Consider the following 20,669-nt stretch of genomic DNA (forward strand, 5'->3'; position numbering starts at 1 on the left):
TTACCCAATCCTTCAGAATGTCTCTGGAGTGGCCTCTGCTGTTGGGCAAGCTGAACGGGGCAGTCATGACAATCATGGGCTCAATCATCTTACACATCTCATTGTAATCTCGTGCCCAAAGGTTGCAAGCTTCGTCCCACTGACACTGCTCATAGTCATCGTCTTGGGGTCAGTGTGAGAGATGATCCAGTGAATCATGTCCGCGCATGGGAACGCGGGGTATCTGCATGCAATCCCGTAAAAGCTGGACTTATGAATGTTCACGTACACTCGACGGTCTTCAAGGTCTTCCCCAAAAGTACCTACGAATGTTTCATTCACCTCTTTCCAATTCAGTTTGATGTCCTTGTCTAGATACAACTTCGTATTTTCATAGATCGGCAAACCAAAGGACACCTGCTCAGCTGTTGCTCTAGCTTCCATGCCATCAGTGTCCTAAGATCTTGTTCCCTTGGAAGCCATTGAGATAAATGAACACCTGAAAGATTTGGAAACAAGCTGCATGCATGGCAAGTAATATGCCAATGAAAAAAAATCAAATCCGGAAGGACACAACACATACTTGGGAAATTGATGAGCAAGATCTGCGCAAATTTCACTGGGAGGTTGAGTGACCGGTTGCCAGAACTGCGCAAAAGGCAGTCTAGGTTGCCTGGGAGGCTAGACTGGTTGCTGGATCTGCGAAATGCGCAACCCAGTTGGGCAACTGGCTGTTGGGATTGCGCAATGCACAATCCCAGCTGGGAAGGACCGCTGGCCCAGGAACAAATTTGTGCAATTTGCTGGGCCAAGCAGCGACTATCCTCCAGGAATGTGCAAAACAGTCTAGGAGGCCAGTGCTGGGCCAGAATGTGCAAATCTGGAGAGGAAGGTGAGCCTCCCTTCCCCAGATTGCGCAATGCAGCGTTGGTGTAGGCAGAGACTGAGCCAAAGTTGGCCCGACTCGCCGACGGGCAACTAAAAGCAAGTCGATGAAATGCATGGCAACACTAAGTGATAGCAGAAGTGATAGACAGTGCATGCAAAACATGAATGGAAGATTCAACAAACAGATCAACATGCATGTGGGTGAGGCTATTCGCTAATTGGGCGAACATCCGTGCAAAACAGTTTCATGCATGCGAGAGCAGTGAGATAGTGATGAAAACTGAAACAGAGCTAGGACAAGCTAAAATATATGTAAATGACAACAGGCGTTCAAAGAAATCAAGCAAACAACACTCACACAAGTGAATACACAAAAAGCGACATAAATGCTTAAAAAGACGAGTTGAGGCCACTTACCCTTGAATAGTTGAGTCGAATGTGTCAAAGAGTCCTAGATGTGCCGTGGGATGTCAGAGCTCCAAGATCGATGTGAATGAATGAGCTCTGATGCGTCGAATAAATAAGTTTGATCTCATGACGCTCATGCCACAAATCTAGGAAAAAGCGACACTTGGAGGGAAACTTCTAAAACAACTTTGCATGTAACCCTCAGCTGCTAAAAATAACTCCTTCAATCATGGGATGCTTTTTTCATGTTGTCTCTTGCTATTCTGGGAAGTTTCCTCGGTCCCGGGTGGAACTGGTCAACCAGACTGTTCATGCATGCGAGTGCTCAACTGCTTGGGAAAAAAGCGCATTCCTGGTTTGGAGCTGGGTTGACTGCCTAAGGGGATCGCACAATTTCTGGGCAGAGCAGCTGACTGCTGCCCAGATTTGTGCAAATCCTGGACTAAACAGCGTGCTGCTGGGAAAAATTGCGCAAATCCTGTTGGGATGGTTGGCTGGCAAGATTGCGCAAATCCTGTTGGGAGGGTTGGCTGGCAAGATTGCGCAATCCTGTAGCCCAATAGGTTGTCAGAGAGGATTGTGCAATTCCTGGAGGGAAAGCTGGTTGCCCTCCAGGAATGCGCAATTTTCAAGGGGAAGATGCTTAGCCTACAGCTAGACCAAGTCCGGGTGAGCAGCCTGTGAGAGGAATGGATCAACTATGTTGACAGGTTGCCTTTGTGCAAGGAAAACACTTGAAGCTTGAGTACTTGACGAAGCAAGAGAAAGTGCTGTGTAAGGTTAGTAAGGAGGCTCCAAAACAGGCTACGACAAAATTTTGAAGGGTGGTTGTAGCCACTACAACACTTGGCGACACACTGGTAGAACTCTAACTCTCTGCATAGACCTTGTTCATGAAAAGCAAGTCTAACGCCTCCGAAAGTATTGTTCAGTTCTTAGCTCATCTTGGTTTCACACTAACTTGATTGTACATCTGCCAAGCCCTTGGTCGATTGACACACATTCCAAGCCGAGGCAACACAGTTGTTTCGATTGGGGTTGAGGGGTATATAAGTGCACAAGCAGTATAGTCATCAAGAGTCTTAGTTTCATCTCTGGTGTTGCTCCACCGCCAGCAGGGCTGGACAGTACCTCGGTGGAATCACATAGGAACACAAGCATGGCTCCGCTGCCAGCGAGCCTGGTCAATACCTCGGCAGAGTTGATTGCATGACCTCCCTGCGCATGAAGTCTTTCTCTTCTTTCGCCTTATTCATTTTTCATTTTGATTTTTTTTTACTTTTCATTTTTTCATTTTCATTTTCACTATGCACAACACTTATTCATTTCAGAGGTGGAAGAGGGATCCCGACTTATTGAGAGCAAAGGAGGTTGTTCCAACAGAGCTCTGATGTGCTTGTTGAGGTTTTCCCCCTCACATTACTCTACTTGACTGAGCTGACAAGGGTTAACCCAAAAACAATCAACTAAAGAAAGTGACACTAGTTTACACTAAGGTTCACTTCAAAGAGTACGTATTTTCCTGCGATGTATCATGGACTAAGAGTAACAAGCTCATCATACAGAGGTAAGATGACAGATAACCAAGTAGTGATAGTTGTACAAGTCCTCTTGTACTTTACCCAGCTCACTTCAAGATTCATACATGATTTCATGCAAGGCTAACCTACGAACGAAACAAATGAACCAACAAACATCAAAGCAAAGCAAAAGCAGAAGCTAAAGTGAAAGCAAAGCAGGTAAGTAAACAAGCAAGCAAACAAAGCATATAAGCAAACAACTGAAAGAAAACACTACTCCTATTCCTATACTAACAGTGCATGGGCCTGATCATGTGAAGTGATACTTCCAATGCAGCGACTGACGCATTGGTAGACCCATGTTGGTGAAGGCTTGGTCCGCGAGCAACCCAGTGGTGTTGTTGATTTGAGGTAGCATTGGATGTGCTCTAGCCACGAAATTTGGTGCAGAGATTGGGCACGTAAAATCTCCAATACCCAAAAAGGGTTTGGGCAAATTCTAAACAGATCAAGAGATATTAAAATGATTAATATTTTTAATGGAGTCCCTAAGTCTAAACTTAGGGAAAATAAAATATTCATGTGTATTAATATGAACTGTGTTAGAATGGTCCAAAAGACATGGATCAAGCCAAATCTAATCTTAGCCGTTGATTAGGGACTTAATCTCGGCCGTTGAAATGTCAACAGAAAAAGTATAAGAGGAGGCTTGAGGGGCACTTGGAGAACACATTGAGGGAGACCAGTCAGTTCAATTTCTGGAGTGGGGTTTGCTGAGAAATTGAACCAGTGGTCTAGAGAGCAGTCAAGAGGCAGCAAGTACGGAATAGAGAGACCGCAGATCAGCGTAGAAGCAAACACAGAGCCAGAGGAAGCCACGCAAAGGCAGCAGAGACTGCGCAAAGCCGGAAGGGCCTGCGTCATCCACACAGAGGCTGCAGGAGTGACGCAGAAGCCCAGAGAGGCTGCGCAGACCCTTAGTAGGCTGACGCAGAGGGTTTCGGGTTGTAGCAGAGGTCAGTAGGGCCTACGCTGGGTTTAGAAAAGTGCTGGAAGTTTGTCTATCTGTGGGTAAGCCAATTTGGCACCCTGTTGTACAAGAAAATTGTTGAATAATAAAATCCTCCCTTGCTGCACCAGTTTTCCCACATTGGGTTTTTCCGGGGGGGATTAGTCCAAAATAATTGTGTCAATGTGTGCATATGTTTGTTTCTGTATTACGGTGTGATATCTGCAGCAATATTTATTTTAATGTTTGTTGAAGTAATTTCATGAATAACTTATGATATAAGTAGGAAAAGTAAATCAGTTGCTGCAGTGATAGAATTTTCACATGGTATCAGAGTAAGTAATCAAAGACAGAAAGGGAAAAACAGTTATGGGTCGAGACCACAATGCAGAGGCATCCACCTCAGGGGACTCATGCAGATTTTTTGAAGATTGCACAAGAGAGAGAGACTTTGATTTCTCTATGTTGGCTTCCAAGTTGGAAGAAGAAGTGGCGTGCATGACTAGTGTTGCATCATCAGAAGTATGGTATATAGACAGTGGAGGCTCATGGCATATGACGGGAATCAGGGAGTGTTTCTCAGAATATCGAGAAGAGAAGATGAACTTTCAGATCACCATGGGGAACAAGGCAAAGTGTACTCCAGTAGGAAAGGGTACCATGGTTTTTCACATAGAATCGGGAGAGCGGTTCCGTGCCACAAATGTGTTGCATGTGCCAGGATTGGGGATGAACTTACTTTCCGTGTCACAACTATAAGGCAAGGGTTGTGACGTCTACTTCATTAGGGAAAAGGTATACGTCAAACACTCAAGCTGGAAAAAGAAAGTGCAGATCAGGATCAAAAGTAATCCGTTGTACAGATTACAACTAGAATCGCCAATGGCACTAATAGGCAATCATGGGGACAAAGACTTGAACGAACTATGGCACAGAAGGATGGGTCACTTGCACCATGGAGCTCTGAGAATTCTCAGGAGCACTATAACAGGAGTTCTGGATCTGAGTACGGAACGAGATGATGTATGCAGGGGATGCGCTCTAGGAAAGTATGCCAAGGCGGCATTTCCTAGGAGCAACCACAGGGCCAAGAGTGTACTAGGATTGATACACTCAGATATCTACAGACCTATGTCCGTCAAAGCTCTCAGCGGTGCCGAGTATTTCCTTACCTTCATTGATGACCACTCGAGGAAAACTTGGATCTATTTTCTGAAAACCAAGGATGAGGTTTTCTGTCGATTCAAGGAGTTCAAGGCTCTAGTGGAGAATTTGACAGGTAAGAAAATAAAAGTCTTGCACTCAAATAATGGTGGAGAATATGTCAATAAGGACTTCATTGATTATTGCGCTAAGGAGGGCATCAGAAGAGAGTGGACAGCTCCCTACAATCTGGAGCAGAATGGGGTGGCAGAAAGGAAAAACAAGACTATTGTAGAAGCAGCTAGGGCCACGTTGTATGATCAAGATATGCCAAAATTCCTGTGGGCAGAAGCATGCAACACAGCTGTCTACGTTCTAAACAAGACTCCTCATCAGGCATTGGGCAAGATTACTCTAGAGAAAGTCTTCACTGGGAAGACACTTGAAGTCAGTCATTTCAGGATATTTGGGAGTTTGGCATATTGTCACATACCCGAAGAAAAGAGCAAGAAGCTGGATCAGATAGTAGAAAAGGGGTATTTGGCAAGGATATAGCGAGAACGCTAAGGCATACAGAATCTATCTTCCAGGAAGCAGGAAGGTAGTAGTACGACGAGATGTAAAGTTCATGGAGGATAGAGCTTTTAGAAGATCTCGCGAAATGCCTTCCAAGGAGCAGTCGAAAGAGGATTCATTGGTCATGCCTCTTCAACCAACAGAAGTGAAGAATCCTTCCTCAGATCAAGAAGATTCTCAGGATGAGGAAGAGGAGCGAACAAAAGCACCTGTTGACAGAGAAAGAACCAGCAGGGAACTTCGTCAGATTCTGTGTGATGCAGAGAACTTCATCAGAGAGCCAAGGACAGTAAAAGGGAGTGAAAACAGCCAGACAGGTATCAGGCGTTAGTAGCTTAGGATGGAGAGCCTACCAGCTTCAAGGAGGCAGCGCAACATCAGGTTTGGCTAGATGCAATGGTGGAAGAGTATAATTCCATAATGGTAAACGACGTCTGGGAGGTGGTGTCAAGGCCTCAAGACAAATCTGTGGTAGATTCAAGATGGATCTACAAGATCAAATATGCTGTGAATGACAGTATTGAAAAATACAAGGCCAAGTTTGTGGCTAAGGGGTATGCTCAAAAGGAAGGGATTGACTATGAGGAAACCTTCGCCCCGGTAGCCAGGTATACATCTATTAGGACCGTGATATCTCTTGCAGCCCAGATAGGATGGGAGATCCATCAGATGGATATCAAGACGACATTTCTGAACGGGGTAATAGAAAAAGTATACATTGAACAACCAGAGGGCTTTGAAACTCATGAGAAGAAGTCTTATGTATGCAGACTGAAGAAAGCCTTGTATGGGCTGAAGTAGGCACCAAGAGTGTGGTATGGTTGAATAGATGGCTACTTGCAGAAGATGGGGTTTGTCAAGAGTGACGCGGATTTGAATCTCTACTATCTGGTCGTAGAGAGCGAGCCACTTATCTTAGTATTATATGTGGATGATCTCTTCCTGACAGGATCATCCAGACTCATTGAAGACTGCAAGAAGAATCTAGCCACAGAGTTCGATATGAAGGATTTGGGATGAATGCACTATTTCCTAGGGTTGGAAGTTTGGCAGCAGAAAGGAGAAATCTTCCTTGGGCAAGGAAGGTATGCTATAGAAATCCTGAAAAGGTTCGGGATGGGAGACTGTAGACCTATGGCTACGCCAATGATCACCAACTGGAAGAAGATTGATGCATCAGAAGACAAGAATGTCGATCCCACCCTATACCGACAACTAATAGGGTCCCTGATGTATCTAGTCAATACCAGGCCAGATATTTGCTACGCTGTCAACACCCTCAGTCAGTTCATGGTGGAACCAAAGAGGGCTCATTGGGCACCAGCCAAGCACATTCTTAGGTATTTACAGGGAACAGTTGATTATGGGCACTTGTACAACAAGGGGAAGGAAATTAGGTTGAGTGGATTTACTGATGCAGATTGGGCAGGAAGTTCAGTGGATCGGAAAAGTACCTCTGGGTACTGTTTCAACATTGGATCAGGAATAACCTCCTGGTGCAGTAGAAAACAGAAGTTCGTGGCTCTAAGCTCGTCTGAGGCAGAATATATGGCAACAAGCACAGCTTCGTGTGAGGCCATATGGATCAAAAACTGCTGGTAAACCTATTTAGAAGAAATATGGAGGCGACCAGGATCATGTGTGATAATCAGAGGTGCATCAAACTCTATGAGAATCCAGTATTTCATGATAGGTCAAAGCATATTGATATCCGGTGTCACTTTGTCAGAGATTGTGTCCAACGAGGAGCTGTACAGTTGAGCTACACTCCTACAGGGAAACAAGTTGTAGATATCCTCACCAAGGCTCTTGGAAAATCAAAATTTAACTACTTCAGGGAAAAGATGGGGATGGTAAAGAACCCCTTTTAGAAGTAGTGTGTTAGTATCACGAATGAAGAGGGAGTTGCAGTGCAGATGCAGTGTTGGGAGAAAGGACCAACAGCAGCACAGATGCAGAGGGAGTTGCAGTGCAGATGCAGTGTTGGGAGAAAGGACCAACAACAACACAGATGCAGAGGGAGATGTCGTACAGATGCAGCAGTAGCAATAGTAAAGTCATGGGCAACAATACAGGAGGTAGCAGTGCAGAGGATGTTGGGCAGGAAGGCCTAACATTAGCACAGGTACCGATGCCAGATGATCTGAGTAATACTCAGTGAGGAGTATTGCTAGAGCATAGTCCTCGCTAAGAGGGAGTGTTGATTTGGGGTAGCATCGAATGTGCTCCAGCCACGAAATTTGGTGGAAAGGTTGGGGCACATAATATCTACAATACCCAGAAAGGTTTGGGCAGATTCTAAACAGATCAGGAGATATTAAAATAATTAATATTTTTAATTATTAATCTGTGTTAGAATGGTCCAAAATACATGGATCAAGCCAACTCTAATCTTAGCCATTGATTAGGGATTTAATCTCAGCCGTTGAGATGTAAATAGAAAAAGTATAAGAGGAGGCTTGAGGGGCACTTGGAGAACACACTGAGGGAGACTAGTCAGTTCAATTTCTGGAGTGGGGTTTGCTGAGAAATTGAACCAATGGTCTGGAGAGCAGTCAGGAGGCATCAAGTACGAAACATATAGAGGGTAGATCAGCACATAAGAAGCAGACGCAGAGCCAGAGGAAGCCATGCAGAGGTAGCAGAGACTGGGCAGAGCCAGAAGGGCCTGCGTCATCCATGCAGAGGCTGCAGGAGTGACACAGAAGCCAATAGAGGTTGTGCAGAGCCTCAGTAGGCTGACACAGAGGATTTCAGACTGTAGCAGAGGTCAATAGGGCCTACACTAGGTTTAGAAAAGCGCTGGAAGTTTGTCTATCTGTGGGTAAGTCAATTTGGCACCCTGTTGTACAAGAAAATTGCTGGATAATAAAATCCTCCCTTGCTGCATCGGTTTTCCCACATTGGGTTTTTCTGGGGACATTAGTCCAAAATAACTGTGTCAATGTGTGCATATGTTTGTTTCTGTATTACGGTGTGATATCTGCATTAGTATTTATTTTAATGTTTGTTGAAGTAATTTCATGAATAACTTATGATATAAGTAGGAAAAGTAAATCAGTTGTTGCAGTGATAGGATTTTCACAGGTGTGAACCAGCAAGCAAGAAAGATATAACAATGAAGACAACCACACTTAGTGTTTCAAAGTGCCCACGTGACATAAGTGAGTGCAAGTGCATGACGGACAGTCCGTGGACTTCTCATGGTGTTGTGTGACACTACATGCAACTTTGAAGCATAAGCACACTCTTGATTGTGACATGCAAGCAAATGAAAGAAACAAAGACAACTTGCATCGCGAACGAGTGCTTGCAATGTAAGACTCCTCCAAAGCATGAGCGATGGGATCGTGCAGTTCAAGTGGAGGAAGTGTGATCTGTGTGTGAGATGGATCTTCAATGCATACAAATGAGTGATGAGGAGCCTTGGGCGATTGAACGATTTCATGATCATAAGTGAGACTAACCTCAAGAGAGCAAGGGCATGACATAACCATCAGCTCGGGCTGAAGTGCCTCGACAGTCTTGGGTGTCTCAACTTCATCATTAGGTAGATCATCATACACCGGTGGTTTCTAAAGATCAACTGCGATAGATTCATGATCGTGATTGAAATTGGAGGCAAATGGATCACGACCACCATGATCAAAAAAATTAAAGAATTCTTTGGCATCCTCATGATCAGATGAATCAAATAGAGGGGTAGATGAAAAGTGAACGAACTCATCCTTTGTGTTTCCGGAAAAGACAGTTGGAGGATCAAGTGGATCTGCAATGAATAACTTATCCTCTCCGTTGTCGAATGATGGACTAACATCCAGTGAGTCCTGCGAGTGATCAACAATGGGTGCATCCGTGGATGAAGACACACATGTAAAATCGTGGATGACAAGTTCACCAAAGAGGCTAGGAAAGAATGGAGGGGGCTTAGACAAAAGGGAGTCATCCTTCGCTGAGTGTTGATGTTGAAGCTCCCACTCATACTCTTCATGAATGACAGCGCATGTTGGTTGTGCAACACCAACTCCGTCAGTGGGTTGTTCCTCGTTCACAACAAGTGAAGAGTCTGGAATGGACGAACACAAGACAACATCATCCGGAGGAACACCTGAGTGCGAAGACGGAGGTCGAAGAAAAGAATGCATATGGGAACTCAAAGGACTCACAACCAAATCTGCGCGAAAATTGAGTGGAGTGATGTTGGGAGAGTGTGAAGGATGAACAGGTGTACAAAAATGATCCTCAGTATCACTGGGCGATGGTGGAACTATTGAATGAGAGGGAGGCAGACAGTCCGTTGAGACAGTGCTTTCTCCCACATGAGATTGTGCAATTCCATCAACGAAGAAGGTTGAGCGAGGCTTGATCTCAAGCTTTCTCTTGGGATGGGCAGATTTCTTAAGGCAGTACTTGAATTGGTCCCAGAGATAAGGAAACTTCATCTGGCTCCTCGGAGCTTGAAACTACAAGTCACAGAAGCGCTACCAAAATTCAATAACAGATTCATGCGGAGCCCTCTGTTGTTGTAACAGTTTCCGGTCAAGATGGTCTCGATCAAAATGATAGAACATGTCTTCAATAAGATCACAGAAGTGCTCAAATGAGTGCACAATGTCAGCCGGTAGGCTAAGCACCCAACGAAATGGAGATTCACGAAGTGTGTATGCAAGCAGCAAACCGACTTGTTCGTCAGAAAACTCATCTTCCTCATGAATCATGGAAAGAGAGTTATGTAAGTGCTTAGGCCAATCCACTTTGCCTTCAACATCATACGTGTGAGTGGACAAGAGATAAAAATGCTTCCCCGAGATGGAGACATCTTCACGATTTGAAAAACACCTTGGGGGAAGAAGAATGCAAGACTCCATGAAAGATATGCAAAGGTTCAAAACTGGATGAGAGGACTCTGCGTTTCATCAGGCCCTCCTAGTGCTAGAAATGTTGACGGTGTTGGACCCGCCAACATGTCAAGGGGATCTCCTTGGTAAGAAGTCCCAATTAGACCTCAAGACCATTTTATGTAGAAGTCCCAGCAGTGGGTCGTAAGGTAATTCCTTGACCGCGGTGTCGCACAGAGGAAAGTAGAATAACTCTGTCAGTAGCAAGGGTGTGACTGATGCAGTGAGTCAAGGAAGGTGTATGAGAGGTTCCAACACTTCGAAAGGGAAAGGAGGTGAAGGTGAGTTCCAGGTTGAAAGGGATTAGTCCCAACTCGGCTAGGAACACAACACACAAAGGACATGCACAGCTTCCGACAGAGCAGTCCACTCGAATGCGACAGTCACATCATACAAGGTAAGATAACACGTACAACACTCATGGATCAGTCTGAGACGAGTGTGACGATTGTTATAGAAAGGTTCAAGTGAAAGGTCTATCTGATGTCCGACAGAGAAGTCGACACGGACAGTGACATCATTAACAACATATGCAACACATTAACAACAAGATTCATATAATTGCATGTGAATCAGTTCATACACAAGTACATAAGTTAAACAACACATATCATTAAAGCAACCGAAACAGTCCAACTACAATAACAACATATGCATGAAAATGTGTTGGCTCTTATTATATAAAGAAGTGTAAGTCACAATCATACAATACATCCATGTAAACTTGCTAGCCCCAACAGTGGAACGTTACAGCCACATCCGCCTACTCCTCCAAATAGATGTATTAGCTCCATGCAGTGGAGAAGCCAAGGCGCGTTACAATATTGTCCAAGCCTTCTTCAAAATAGTCTTAGTAGAAGCTTGGCTAACCAAAAGCCTATACAATGAGTTATGAGGGACTATTTATAGCAAAGGGTGGGGTGACCCTTGACATTCCCCTTTGTGACCATTCAACTACCCTCATGACTCTTCACCTACTCTATGACTGTTACATACACTTGACTTACACTTGACATGACTCAACATTACAATGCACATGTACCCATGTGAACAATGGCTTGGACAAGCCAAACTAGACATCATTCAGACTTAGACAACCATAGAAGTCCAACTTCTCGACATCCTCATGCTGATCAACAGTTACATATTGAAGCCAAGATTGGTAGTCCTTGAGAGTGTCCATGTGTTCTGCCGTGACATCCGTCTAAAACCTGAACCTTGCCTCCATAGCATCTGGCTACATTGCTCGAGCTCTTCTGTCCAACTCGTCTGTGAGCATGTGCATCATTATCTTTAGTGTGGTCGGACCAGCAACATACTTGCGCATGATGTCTGCACTGATAGGCAAGTCTGAGCTGGTGGCGGTGCACATCAACTCGTCGAAGTACGAGTGAAGCTTCTGTTGGACCTGCGTCTTGGTCTTCGCTTGGTTGAGGGTCCCAAGTGATGGGATCGCATGAGTGTGCACTATAACCTCCATGCTTTTGAGTACTCGTACATGGGAACCCTGTATGCTAGTGATGAGTTGCGGTAGGTCTTCATAATTCCAGATCTGACTGCGGAAACATGCTTGCAGCTTGACCGCATTGGCCTTCATCATCTTTGGCAAGTGAAGCGAGGCTCCCTTGTACTTCATCATCCATGCTCGCATGTTATCAACAACAGTATGTATGTTCTTCAAGATGCGTACTCTTCTTGCACATCGCTGCTGCCATCCGTGGAGATGAATGACTGCTTGATGAATGGTACCAAACTTGGAGTACAGTGCTCGCATAACTGTGTCCAAGGACAATACTTCATCTAGTATTGCCTTCTTCAGTTCAGCTCGGGCGGACATTGTCACCAAGTCTCCTCCCTGCTTGGCCACCTATAGTTCCTTCGCCATTCGCTCATTCTCAGTTATGAGAAAATGAACACTTGATCTAGTGGCTTTGGCATACACTCTAGTTGCATCGGCCAACACAGCTGGATGCTTGTGCACATCAATCACGATCATTTGCTCTTCAAATTGTGTAGGGGATGTTTGGTCCTCCGGAGTTGGTACTCTCTGAGACTGCACAACTCTGTGATGAGATTCGTCAAAGGAGATGTTGTGCATCTTTGCTTTCGGTAGACCACCAAGGATTTCAGTGCCTCCTTGGTCATTCGAGACTTGCTCATCATCGAGATGCAATGAAGCGGGTGAGTCGACCTTTTTGTGGTGCAGCATGAGGTCGGTATCCTATTCCAACTCCTGTTGCTCCATGTCTGCATCCAACTGTTCAAGCACCTGTTGTATCTCATGAGCAAAGTCTTGCCCTTGCGATGGTTCACCCTGTTCGCCTGATGCCAGTTGTTCAAATGAATCAACTACTTGTACGGGCACTGCTTCATCTGTCTGCACGTGATGCGGCCTTTGCTACTCCTGCGCTTCCTGCTCTTGTTGGTGCAGCTCTTGTTCTTTCCGGAGTTGCTCCCTCAGCTCATGCAACTCCTTCTCTGCTTCTTCCATTCTCTTATTATCCTTCTGCCTTCGCGCGATTCACTTATCACGCTACTGCCTCTTTGCCTGAATAGCCATAGATGCTTGTTCTACAAGTGGATCTGCTCGAAAATTGCAGCTTTGCTCCTCCTCCATGCAGTTGACAATCTTCCTCTTCCCTTTGTCGCGCACAAGTATGCTTGGCTCTGTTGTCTCTGTTGCTATTGCTACTACTGTTGGTGCTCTCCGTGGCGTTGCTTCATGCTGCGTTGCTAACCACTTTACGGCGAAGCCAACCTGTTCATTGGGTCTGGAGGAATGGTGACAGTATCTCCATGAGTCCTCCTTGGCCCAATGAAATGCCCCATGGATCCAATTGAACTGAACTCTCTTGTAGTGATCCTTCACAATGCAATGTGGGTCATACGAGTTGAAGCTTCAAAGGTCAAACGGGTACTTCTTCATCTGTTCAGCTTCAACATCCGCTTGCTTGATGCTCCGGATCTCGTATAACCCAATCCACAATGGAAGAGTGGGCCAAGGTGCCTTCTTCTTCCGCTGCAGCCTAGATGTCAATGCTGCTGAGATATTATATGCTACTTCCTGCATGATAAGCACATCCAAAGAAAACTTTGGTAGAACATGTGAAGGCTTCTCCGCACTAAACACTCGGATGAACGTGCCAGCTGATGAGGCATACCAATCTGCAATGCCTAGCAATGCCTTCATTGCTTCCTTTGACATGAAGGGTGGATCTTGTTCGAATATCAACCTGTACACTAGGGTGACAAAATGGTTGGACAACCGTATGATCACTCCTCTGATGCTGCATTCGGACAACAGCTTGAAATACATGTTAACAACAATCTCTATCGGTGACCATGCCCAATCCAAACCCTGGAACTCATGTCGGGCATGGAATCCATCTAGAATGTAAGCGGACATATAAATCTCTGTATGCATACCATCAGGTGACTGTCGAGCCTTCGTGACTTGCTCCTTCAGCTGATGAGCCAGTATGCCGAACCAGTTGCATGGTCTTCCTTCTCTAGCCAATTGGTCTAGCGCAACCACCCAACTTTGAGGGAAGGTCTCAGTGCTTGCTTGGCCACTCAGTCGACATGCGAATATGACCAAGAATTGGTATGCCTTCCTCAATATCTTCGTCTTATAAATCTGATTGGGTGTCATCCTAAAACGAGCTGGCTCCTTTACCTAATCCTTCAAAATGTCTCTGGAGTGGCCTCTGCTGTTGGGCAAGTTGAACGAGGGAGTCATGACAGTCATGGGCTCAGTCATCTGATACATCTCATCGTAATCTCGTGCCCAGAAGGTTGCAAGCTTCGTCCCACTGACACTGCTCAAGGTCATCGTCTCGGGGTCAGTGTGAGAGACGATCCAGTGAATCATGTCTGCGCATGGGAACGCGGGGTATCTGCATGCAATCTGGTACAAGCTGGACTTATGAATGTTCACGTACACCTGACGGTCTTCAAGGTATTCCCCAAAAGTACCTACAAATGTTTCATTCACCTCTTGCCACTTCAGTTTGATGTCCTTGTCTAGATACAACTTCGTATCTTCATAGATCGACAAACCAGAGGACACCTGCTCAGCTGCTGCTCCAGCTGCCATACCATCAGTGTCCTGAGATCCTGTTCTCTTGGAAGCCATTGAGATAGATGAACACCTGAAAGATCTGGAAATAAGCAACATGCATGGCAAGAAATATGTTAGTGAAAACAAAGCAAATTCGGGGAAGGACACAACACATACCTGGGAAACTGATGAGCAAGATTGCGCAAATTTCACTGGGAGGCTGAGTGACTGGCTGCCAGAACTGCGCAAAAGGCAGTTTGGGTTGTCTGGGAGGCTGGACTGGCTGCTGGATCTGCGAAATGTGCAATCCAGTCGGGCAGCTGGCTGCTGGGATTGCGCAATGCGCAATCCCAGTCGGGAAGGACTGCTAGCCCAAGGACAGATTTGCGCAATTTCCTGGGCCAAGTAGCCACTGTCCTCTAGGAATGCGCAAAACAGTCCAGGAGGCCAGTGTTGGGCCAGAATGCGCAAATCTGGAGAGGAAGGTGAGCCTTCCTTCCCCAGATTGCGCAATGCAGCCTTGGTGAAGGCAGAGACCGGGCCAAGGTTGGCCCGACTCGCCGAAGGTCTACTGAAAGTAAGTAAGTCGATGAAATGCATGGCTACACTAAGTGATAGCAAAAGTAATAGATAGTGCATGCAAAACATGAATGGAAGATTCAGCAAACAGATCAACATGCATGTGGGTGAGGTCGTTCGCCGGTTGGGCGAACGTTCATGCAAAATAGTTTCATGCATGTGACAACAGTGAGATAGTAATGAAAACTAAAATAGAGCTAGAACAAGCTAGAATATCTGTAAACGACAACAGGCATTCAAAGAAATCAAGCAAACAGCACTCACACAAGCGAATACACAAAAAGCGACAGAAATGTTGAAAAAGACAAGTTGAGGCCACTTACCCGTGAATAGTTGAGCCGAATGTGTCGAAGAGTCCTGGATGTGCTGTGGGATGTCAGAGCTCCAGATGTGAACGAATGAGCTCTGATGCATCAAATAAATAAGTTTGATCTCATGACGCACATGCCACAAATCTAGGAAAAAGCGACACTTGGAGGGAAACTTCTAAAACAACTTTTCATGTAACCTCTGATTGCTAAAAATAGCTCCCTAAATCATGGGATGCCTTTTGCATTTGTCTCTTGCTATTCCGAGAAGATCAAGTCATGCATGCATGTAAGTCAAGTTTTCTCAGTCCCAAGTGGAACTGATCAACCGGACTATTCATGCATGAGAGTGCTCAGCTACTTGGGAAAAATGCGCATTCCTAGTTTGGAGATGGGCTGACTGCCCAAGGGGATTGCATAATTTCTGGGCAGAGTAGCTGACTGCTGCCTAGATTTGTGCAAATCTTGGGTTGAACAGCCTGCTGCTGAGAAAAATTGCACAAATCCAGCTAGGAGGGTTGGCTAGCGGGATTGCGCAATCCTGGAGCCAAGCAGGCTGTTAGAAAGGATTGCGCAATTCCTGGAAGGAAGGCTGGTTGCCCTCCAAGAATGCGCAATTTTCAGGGGGAAGTTGCTCAACTTGCAGCTAGAACAAGTTCGGGTGAGCAGCATGTGAGGGGAATGGATCAACTCTGACCGACAGGCCGCCTTTGTGTGAGGAAAACCCCTGAAGCTTGAATACTTGATGAAGCAAGACAAAGTGCTCTGTAAGGTTGGTAGGGAGGCTCCAAAACAAGCTAAGGCAAAATTTTGGAGGGTGGTTGTAGCTGCTACAACAGGTTCTTAGGTCATTTAGGAAGAGTAAGCCTTAACAAATTTATGGTTGCTGTAGTATATGAAATGGGATGATGGCTAGATAGGAAAATGAAGGAAAAGAACAAGAAATGAAAAGATAATAAAGGAAACCAGTGCCTATCAATCATGAGCTAATGAAATACTACACAAATGGAAAGACTTGATTTCTCACACTCACACATCTATGTCTATGAAAGCCACTAGTGATGAAAGTGTTGTTTTCCACTATCAACCACCTAATGGTGAAATTCTATTTGATACATTCACCTTTTAAATTATATGAACTCAAGCCAAAGGAACTAATGTTTGCTACATTTATCCTTGGAGTGTTTGCTGGAAATTTATATGAGATGAATCTTGGATGGCCCTAGAGGGTACCACTCAGCAACAAAATATCAGCGTGCTGTATTATTCTGAATTATTATTCCAAATCTGCAACTGGTTTATTATAAGAATGACAATAAACAGAAATAAAACAGCAAGAAAATCAAGAGGGATAAACCTCCACACATTGATTTACTCCTAAATAATACTTAGGCTTCTATATTAAATTGAAAAACAAGAAAAAATTCTATAAAAATTCACAACAATGGAAGCATTAAACCTTGCACCAAAATCAAAAGCTATACCTTATGTCTTCATTAGTCATCAATCTTGATAGTACAAAAGAATTCAATCATGCTCCAATTCCATATTACTTCATAGACTTTCCCTTCACATGAATTCATATTTCAAGTTAAACTGTTTTCAAGTGCTGTCCAAATTTGCAAGTATTTTTCAAATTCCTTATATCAATTTAAGTAGATCTGTAGAAACTTGGCGAATCAGGGCTTTGCATCTTATTCAGGCCTGGTCTAAACTTCTGAATGCCATTTCCTGACTACAAACTAACTACGATATTTATCTTACTGTATATCGATAAGAGATCATATGTTAAAGCAATGAAATATGGTGAAACAGTGCAATTGGGTTTCAATATCTGAAGGCTCTATTTTTGTTGCCCTCCCTTTCTGAATTGAATTCTGAAATCTGTCGTTGAGAAGCATTCTTGACATTTATCTTATACTAAAAACGTTTCTCACTGTGACAGTTTGAATATGATGACTGGCTTGCTGACCAATGTGGGTGTGCCCATGTGGAAGATTGGAGAAAGAACATTTACGTAGCAAGTGGGAAAAACAAAGTTTCCCATCCACGAACATATCGTGATGAATGGGAGGACCACTATTGGCTTGAAATAGCACTATTGGATCTGTTAAAGAGTAAGTTGACATTTTTTTTTCAGTTGTTTTCCCTTGTTTATCTTCTTCATATCGTTTGATGTCTAAAAGAAATTAGACAATGGAAAAATGAAAAAAAAATAAAACGAGTAAAAGCTTTGCCTGCATTTTTTTTATCCATGACACTGAACTATGTGCTATATCAAATTGCTTTTCTTTTTGGTTGGCACTGATCTATCTTTTAGATATAGGCTAAGCACTTTTGCAGGAAAAGAATGTCGCAGTTGAATGAACCTGTTCATCTTGGCCATTGTAAGCTCGACTAACAATAAAACCTCTTTAATGGCAGGGGGATACTAGATTTTATAGCAGCTTAAATGTTCTTACTGACATTTTGTCGAGAGATTCTTTACCAATCATAATTTCTCTTCATTGGGTGGAATAGAAGAAATTCATCTTACCGCATTCTAACTAAAGGTCAGTACCAATTATTTTGGAAGATGAACTTTCTTGTCGTTACTCCGTTTCAAGTAAGGGATGCATGCTCTCATACTCTAATTGCAGCTTTGAATATCCAGTGAACTAACTTCTATGCAGAACATAACTAATCTTGTTACTTTTGCTTGATGGTTGCCACAGAGACCTCGATGTAGAATTCAAGTTGTATGTACTGCGATCTAATAAGTTGGAAAACTAACGTCTTAGCTGAATAATTGAAGATCTTGTCCTCGACAAGTTGCTCTGCAACACATGACAATCACTAAGTGAGCGCCAATGCGGGGATTGAAAATCAGATATGATTTGTTCCCGTATATTGTTCGAACTTATCAGAAGTGATTAGGTTGAAACTTTTACATGGCTGAGAGAACCATTTTTCATAATCTCAGGTCTTTCTTTCTGGCAATAAAAGAATGTAGGTAACATCATATGCAAAATTCTAAGCTGCGCACAAAATAAATGAAGATATCATATGGTTTGATTAAGTAGGCAGATTATTGGATTTCTCTATACATATGCTTTAACTATTTTGACAAATCATACATATCCATACTATGGCTTCTTAATCGATAGAAGATTATATATGATTATTAACAGATCGAAGAGAGTGAACAAGTTTCTAGAAGCACTTACAATGGGGTTATATAAGCAACTTCTCAAGAACCATTCTTAGCCGAGTCTTTAAAGTGAAACAATTGACAGCTGAAGTAAAGTACTCACTTCTATATATTGCAGCCTAAAAAGTGTACTTAATGTCTCTGTGAACAGTGCCCATCGATTATTCCATGCTATCCAAAATTATGTGATGGTGATTACACCGCTCTGGGGGCTCTGTTCCTTCGGCACAATGACTTCAACAAACAAGTTCCAATTGAGAAAACCTCTCATCCAATTTTAGCCATCTGTTTCATTTTTTATTATTATCCATTTTCAGAATGATAAATTTGCAAATGTAAATTACAAGAAATTTTCTAGAAATAGTTGCCAATTTCGCTGAAGTTTCTGGAATAATTTGTCCATACTGTCAAAGTTTTACACAACTTCATAGGAAAATATTTCAGTTTGAAATTATTTTCCTCATTGGCAGACTCATTTTTTGTATTGAAAAAGATTGTTGGCTAAATTTGTTCACATAAAATAGTTCACTTAAAATTTCTCTGGTGATAATTCGTTGCTAGGCAGCTAGTTTTGTCAACTAATGGCATGAGTTTCCATGTGATTGACCATGGATCTATGCTAGTTTATATATATATATATGGATGAAGGATGGTATCAACTACTAGCTATGACAGTGATTGTTAACCATAAGGGACTCAATCAGATTTGAATCTATAACCTCCCCACAGGCAACATGCCTCAGTTGGCCAACTGATTAACCATTGGAAACAAATGTCCTTGGATTTGGTTATGTCACAAGGTTAGTTGATGACCCATATATCTTAGGAATAATCTTGGTAACTGAATCAAGATGCAGGTGAAGGGTGTGTGTGCATTTGCAGATTCTTCTTTCACATCATGCAACACATGTTGACAAGCTCTCCTGCAAAAAACATAGAAACACTACTCACGAAGTCAAAGCTCATTGATTTGGGTAGATATGTTGTTGCCAAGTTGAATTGAATCTCAACGCCCAGAGATATTGATGCCAATCCAACATTTCCCATCCAAATTAAAGTGTGTTGGGTTGATTTGTTGACTTAGGTAAGAAGTGATCAAACCAGAGTTGATAGTGGACTTAGACAAAGCTATTGCATCACCCAGCTTAGTAAAAGTTGACTTAGCTAGAGATATTATAGTCATTAAGCAAAAATGAAGTACACAAATGCAGAATTGTTGGATTGCTAAGCCTGGTTGAAGTTGACTTGGGAGTTATTGAGTTGTCATGCTGATCTAGGTTAGGTCAATTTATGTCTAGTTGACTAATTTATGTTGATATTGACCAGAGGGTAAATCTCTTACGTGGACCTCAAGCTAAATTATGGTTTAGCTGAGTAGAATTATTACCATACCAAATACCAAATGTCAAGATGATGATCTTTGTCATTGGTGGATCAGGCCTCACCAATTTATGGATGATGGTCCTCTATCATCTCATTCCATAACTGAATGAGTTATCTTAGGAGATGCTTTATCAACCATCTATTTCGAGGCTTAGACCCTTCTATATGGCACCGCTTTTCTAACATTATTCCTTCACCATTTCCACTTAAATTCATAGTCATTGTTTTTCCCTTGGATGTGAAGGCATACTTTACAAAAGCAATGTATAATTTTTTAAAAAGATTTTTTGAACATATTTTTTAAATGAAAAGCATATAGGTTGTAAATATCATAAATTTTTAAAAATAACTAAAACCCTATAAATTTTTAACGTGTTTGTTTGATTTGTGGGATGTTTTGAAATGAGTATGCATTAAAATTACACATTAATTTTCTCATATGATTTTACCATTCTAATAATAAAGTATTTTTAAATGATATTTTTAAAATGACTATCTTAACAATATAAATAAAAAGAAGATAATATATATGTGTTATAAAACACCTTAAGACCATTAGTAGAACTATATTGATAATATTTAAAATCTCTTAAATTTAATAGTGACTCATTGTTCAGATTTTTTTAATCATATTAAATAAATTACTTATTTATTTTTTAAGTGATTTATAGAAACATGTTGAAAGCACATTAGATGATAAAAGCTTCTTATGATTTAGAGGTTAGGGT

At 42.8% G+C, this 20,669-nt stretch overlaps 1 protein-coding gene across 1 annotated transcript in view; it reads left to right on the plus strand.

Annotated features, from left to right (window-relative positions):
• Nucleotides 1-18,856, plus strand: part of LOC149224984 (flavin-containing monooxygenase FMO GS-OX-like 4) — a 205,913-nt gene extending 187,057 nt beyond the window's left edge. Inside the window, exons 7-9 of the mRNA XM_089386383.1 lie at nucleotides 17,314-17,485; nucleotides 17,793-17,920; nucleotides 18,083-18,856. Coding sequence (XP_089242509.1) covers nucleotides 17,314-17,485; nucleotides 17,793-17,803 — 183 coding nt within the window. The 3' untranslated portion in view covers nucleotides 17,804-17,920; nucleotides 18,083-18,856. The remainder of the gene's footprint in view (nucleotides 1-17,313; nucleotides 17,486-17,792; nucleotides 17,921-18,082) is intronic.
• The last annotated feature ends 1,813 nt before the right edge of the window (nucleotides 18,857-20,669 follow it).

The sequence above is a fragment of the Pinus tabuliformis genome, chromosome Q, assembly GCF_031772625.1.
Source record: "Pinus tabuliformis cultivar Carrire ecotype Pingquan chromosome Q, CPIR1, whole genome shotgun sequence".
NCBI classification, from domain to species: Eukaryota; Viridiplantae; Streptophyta; class Pinopsida; order Pinales; family Pinaceae; genus Pinus; species Pinus tabuliformis.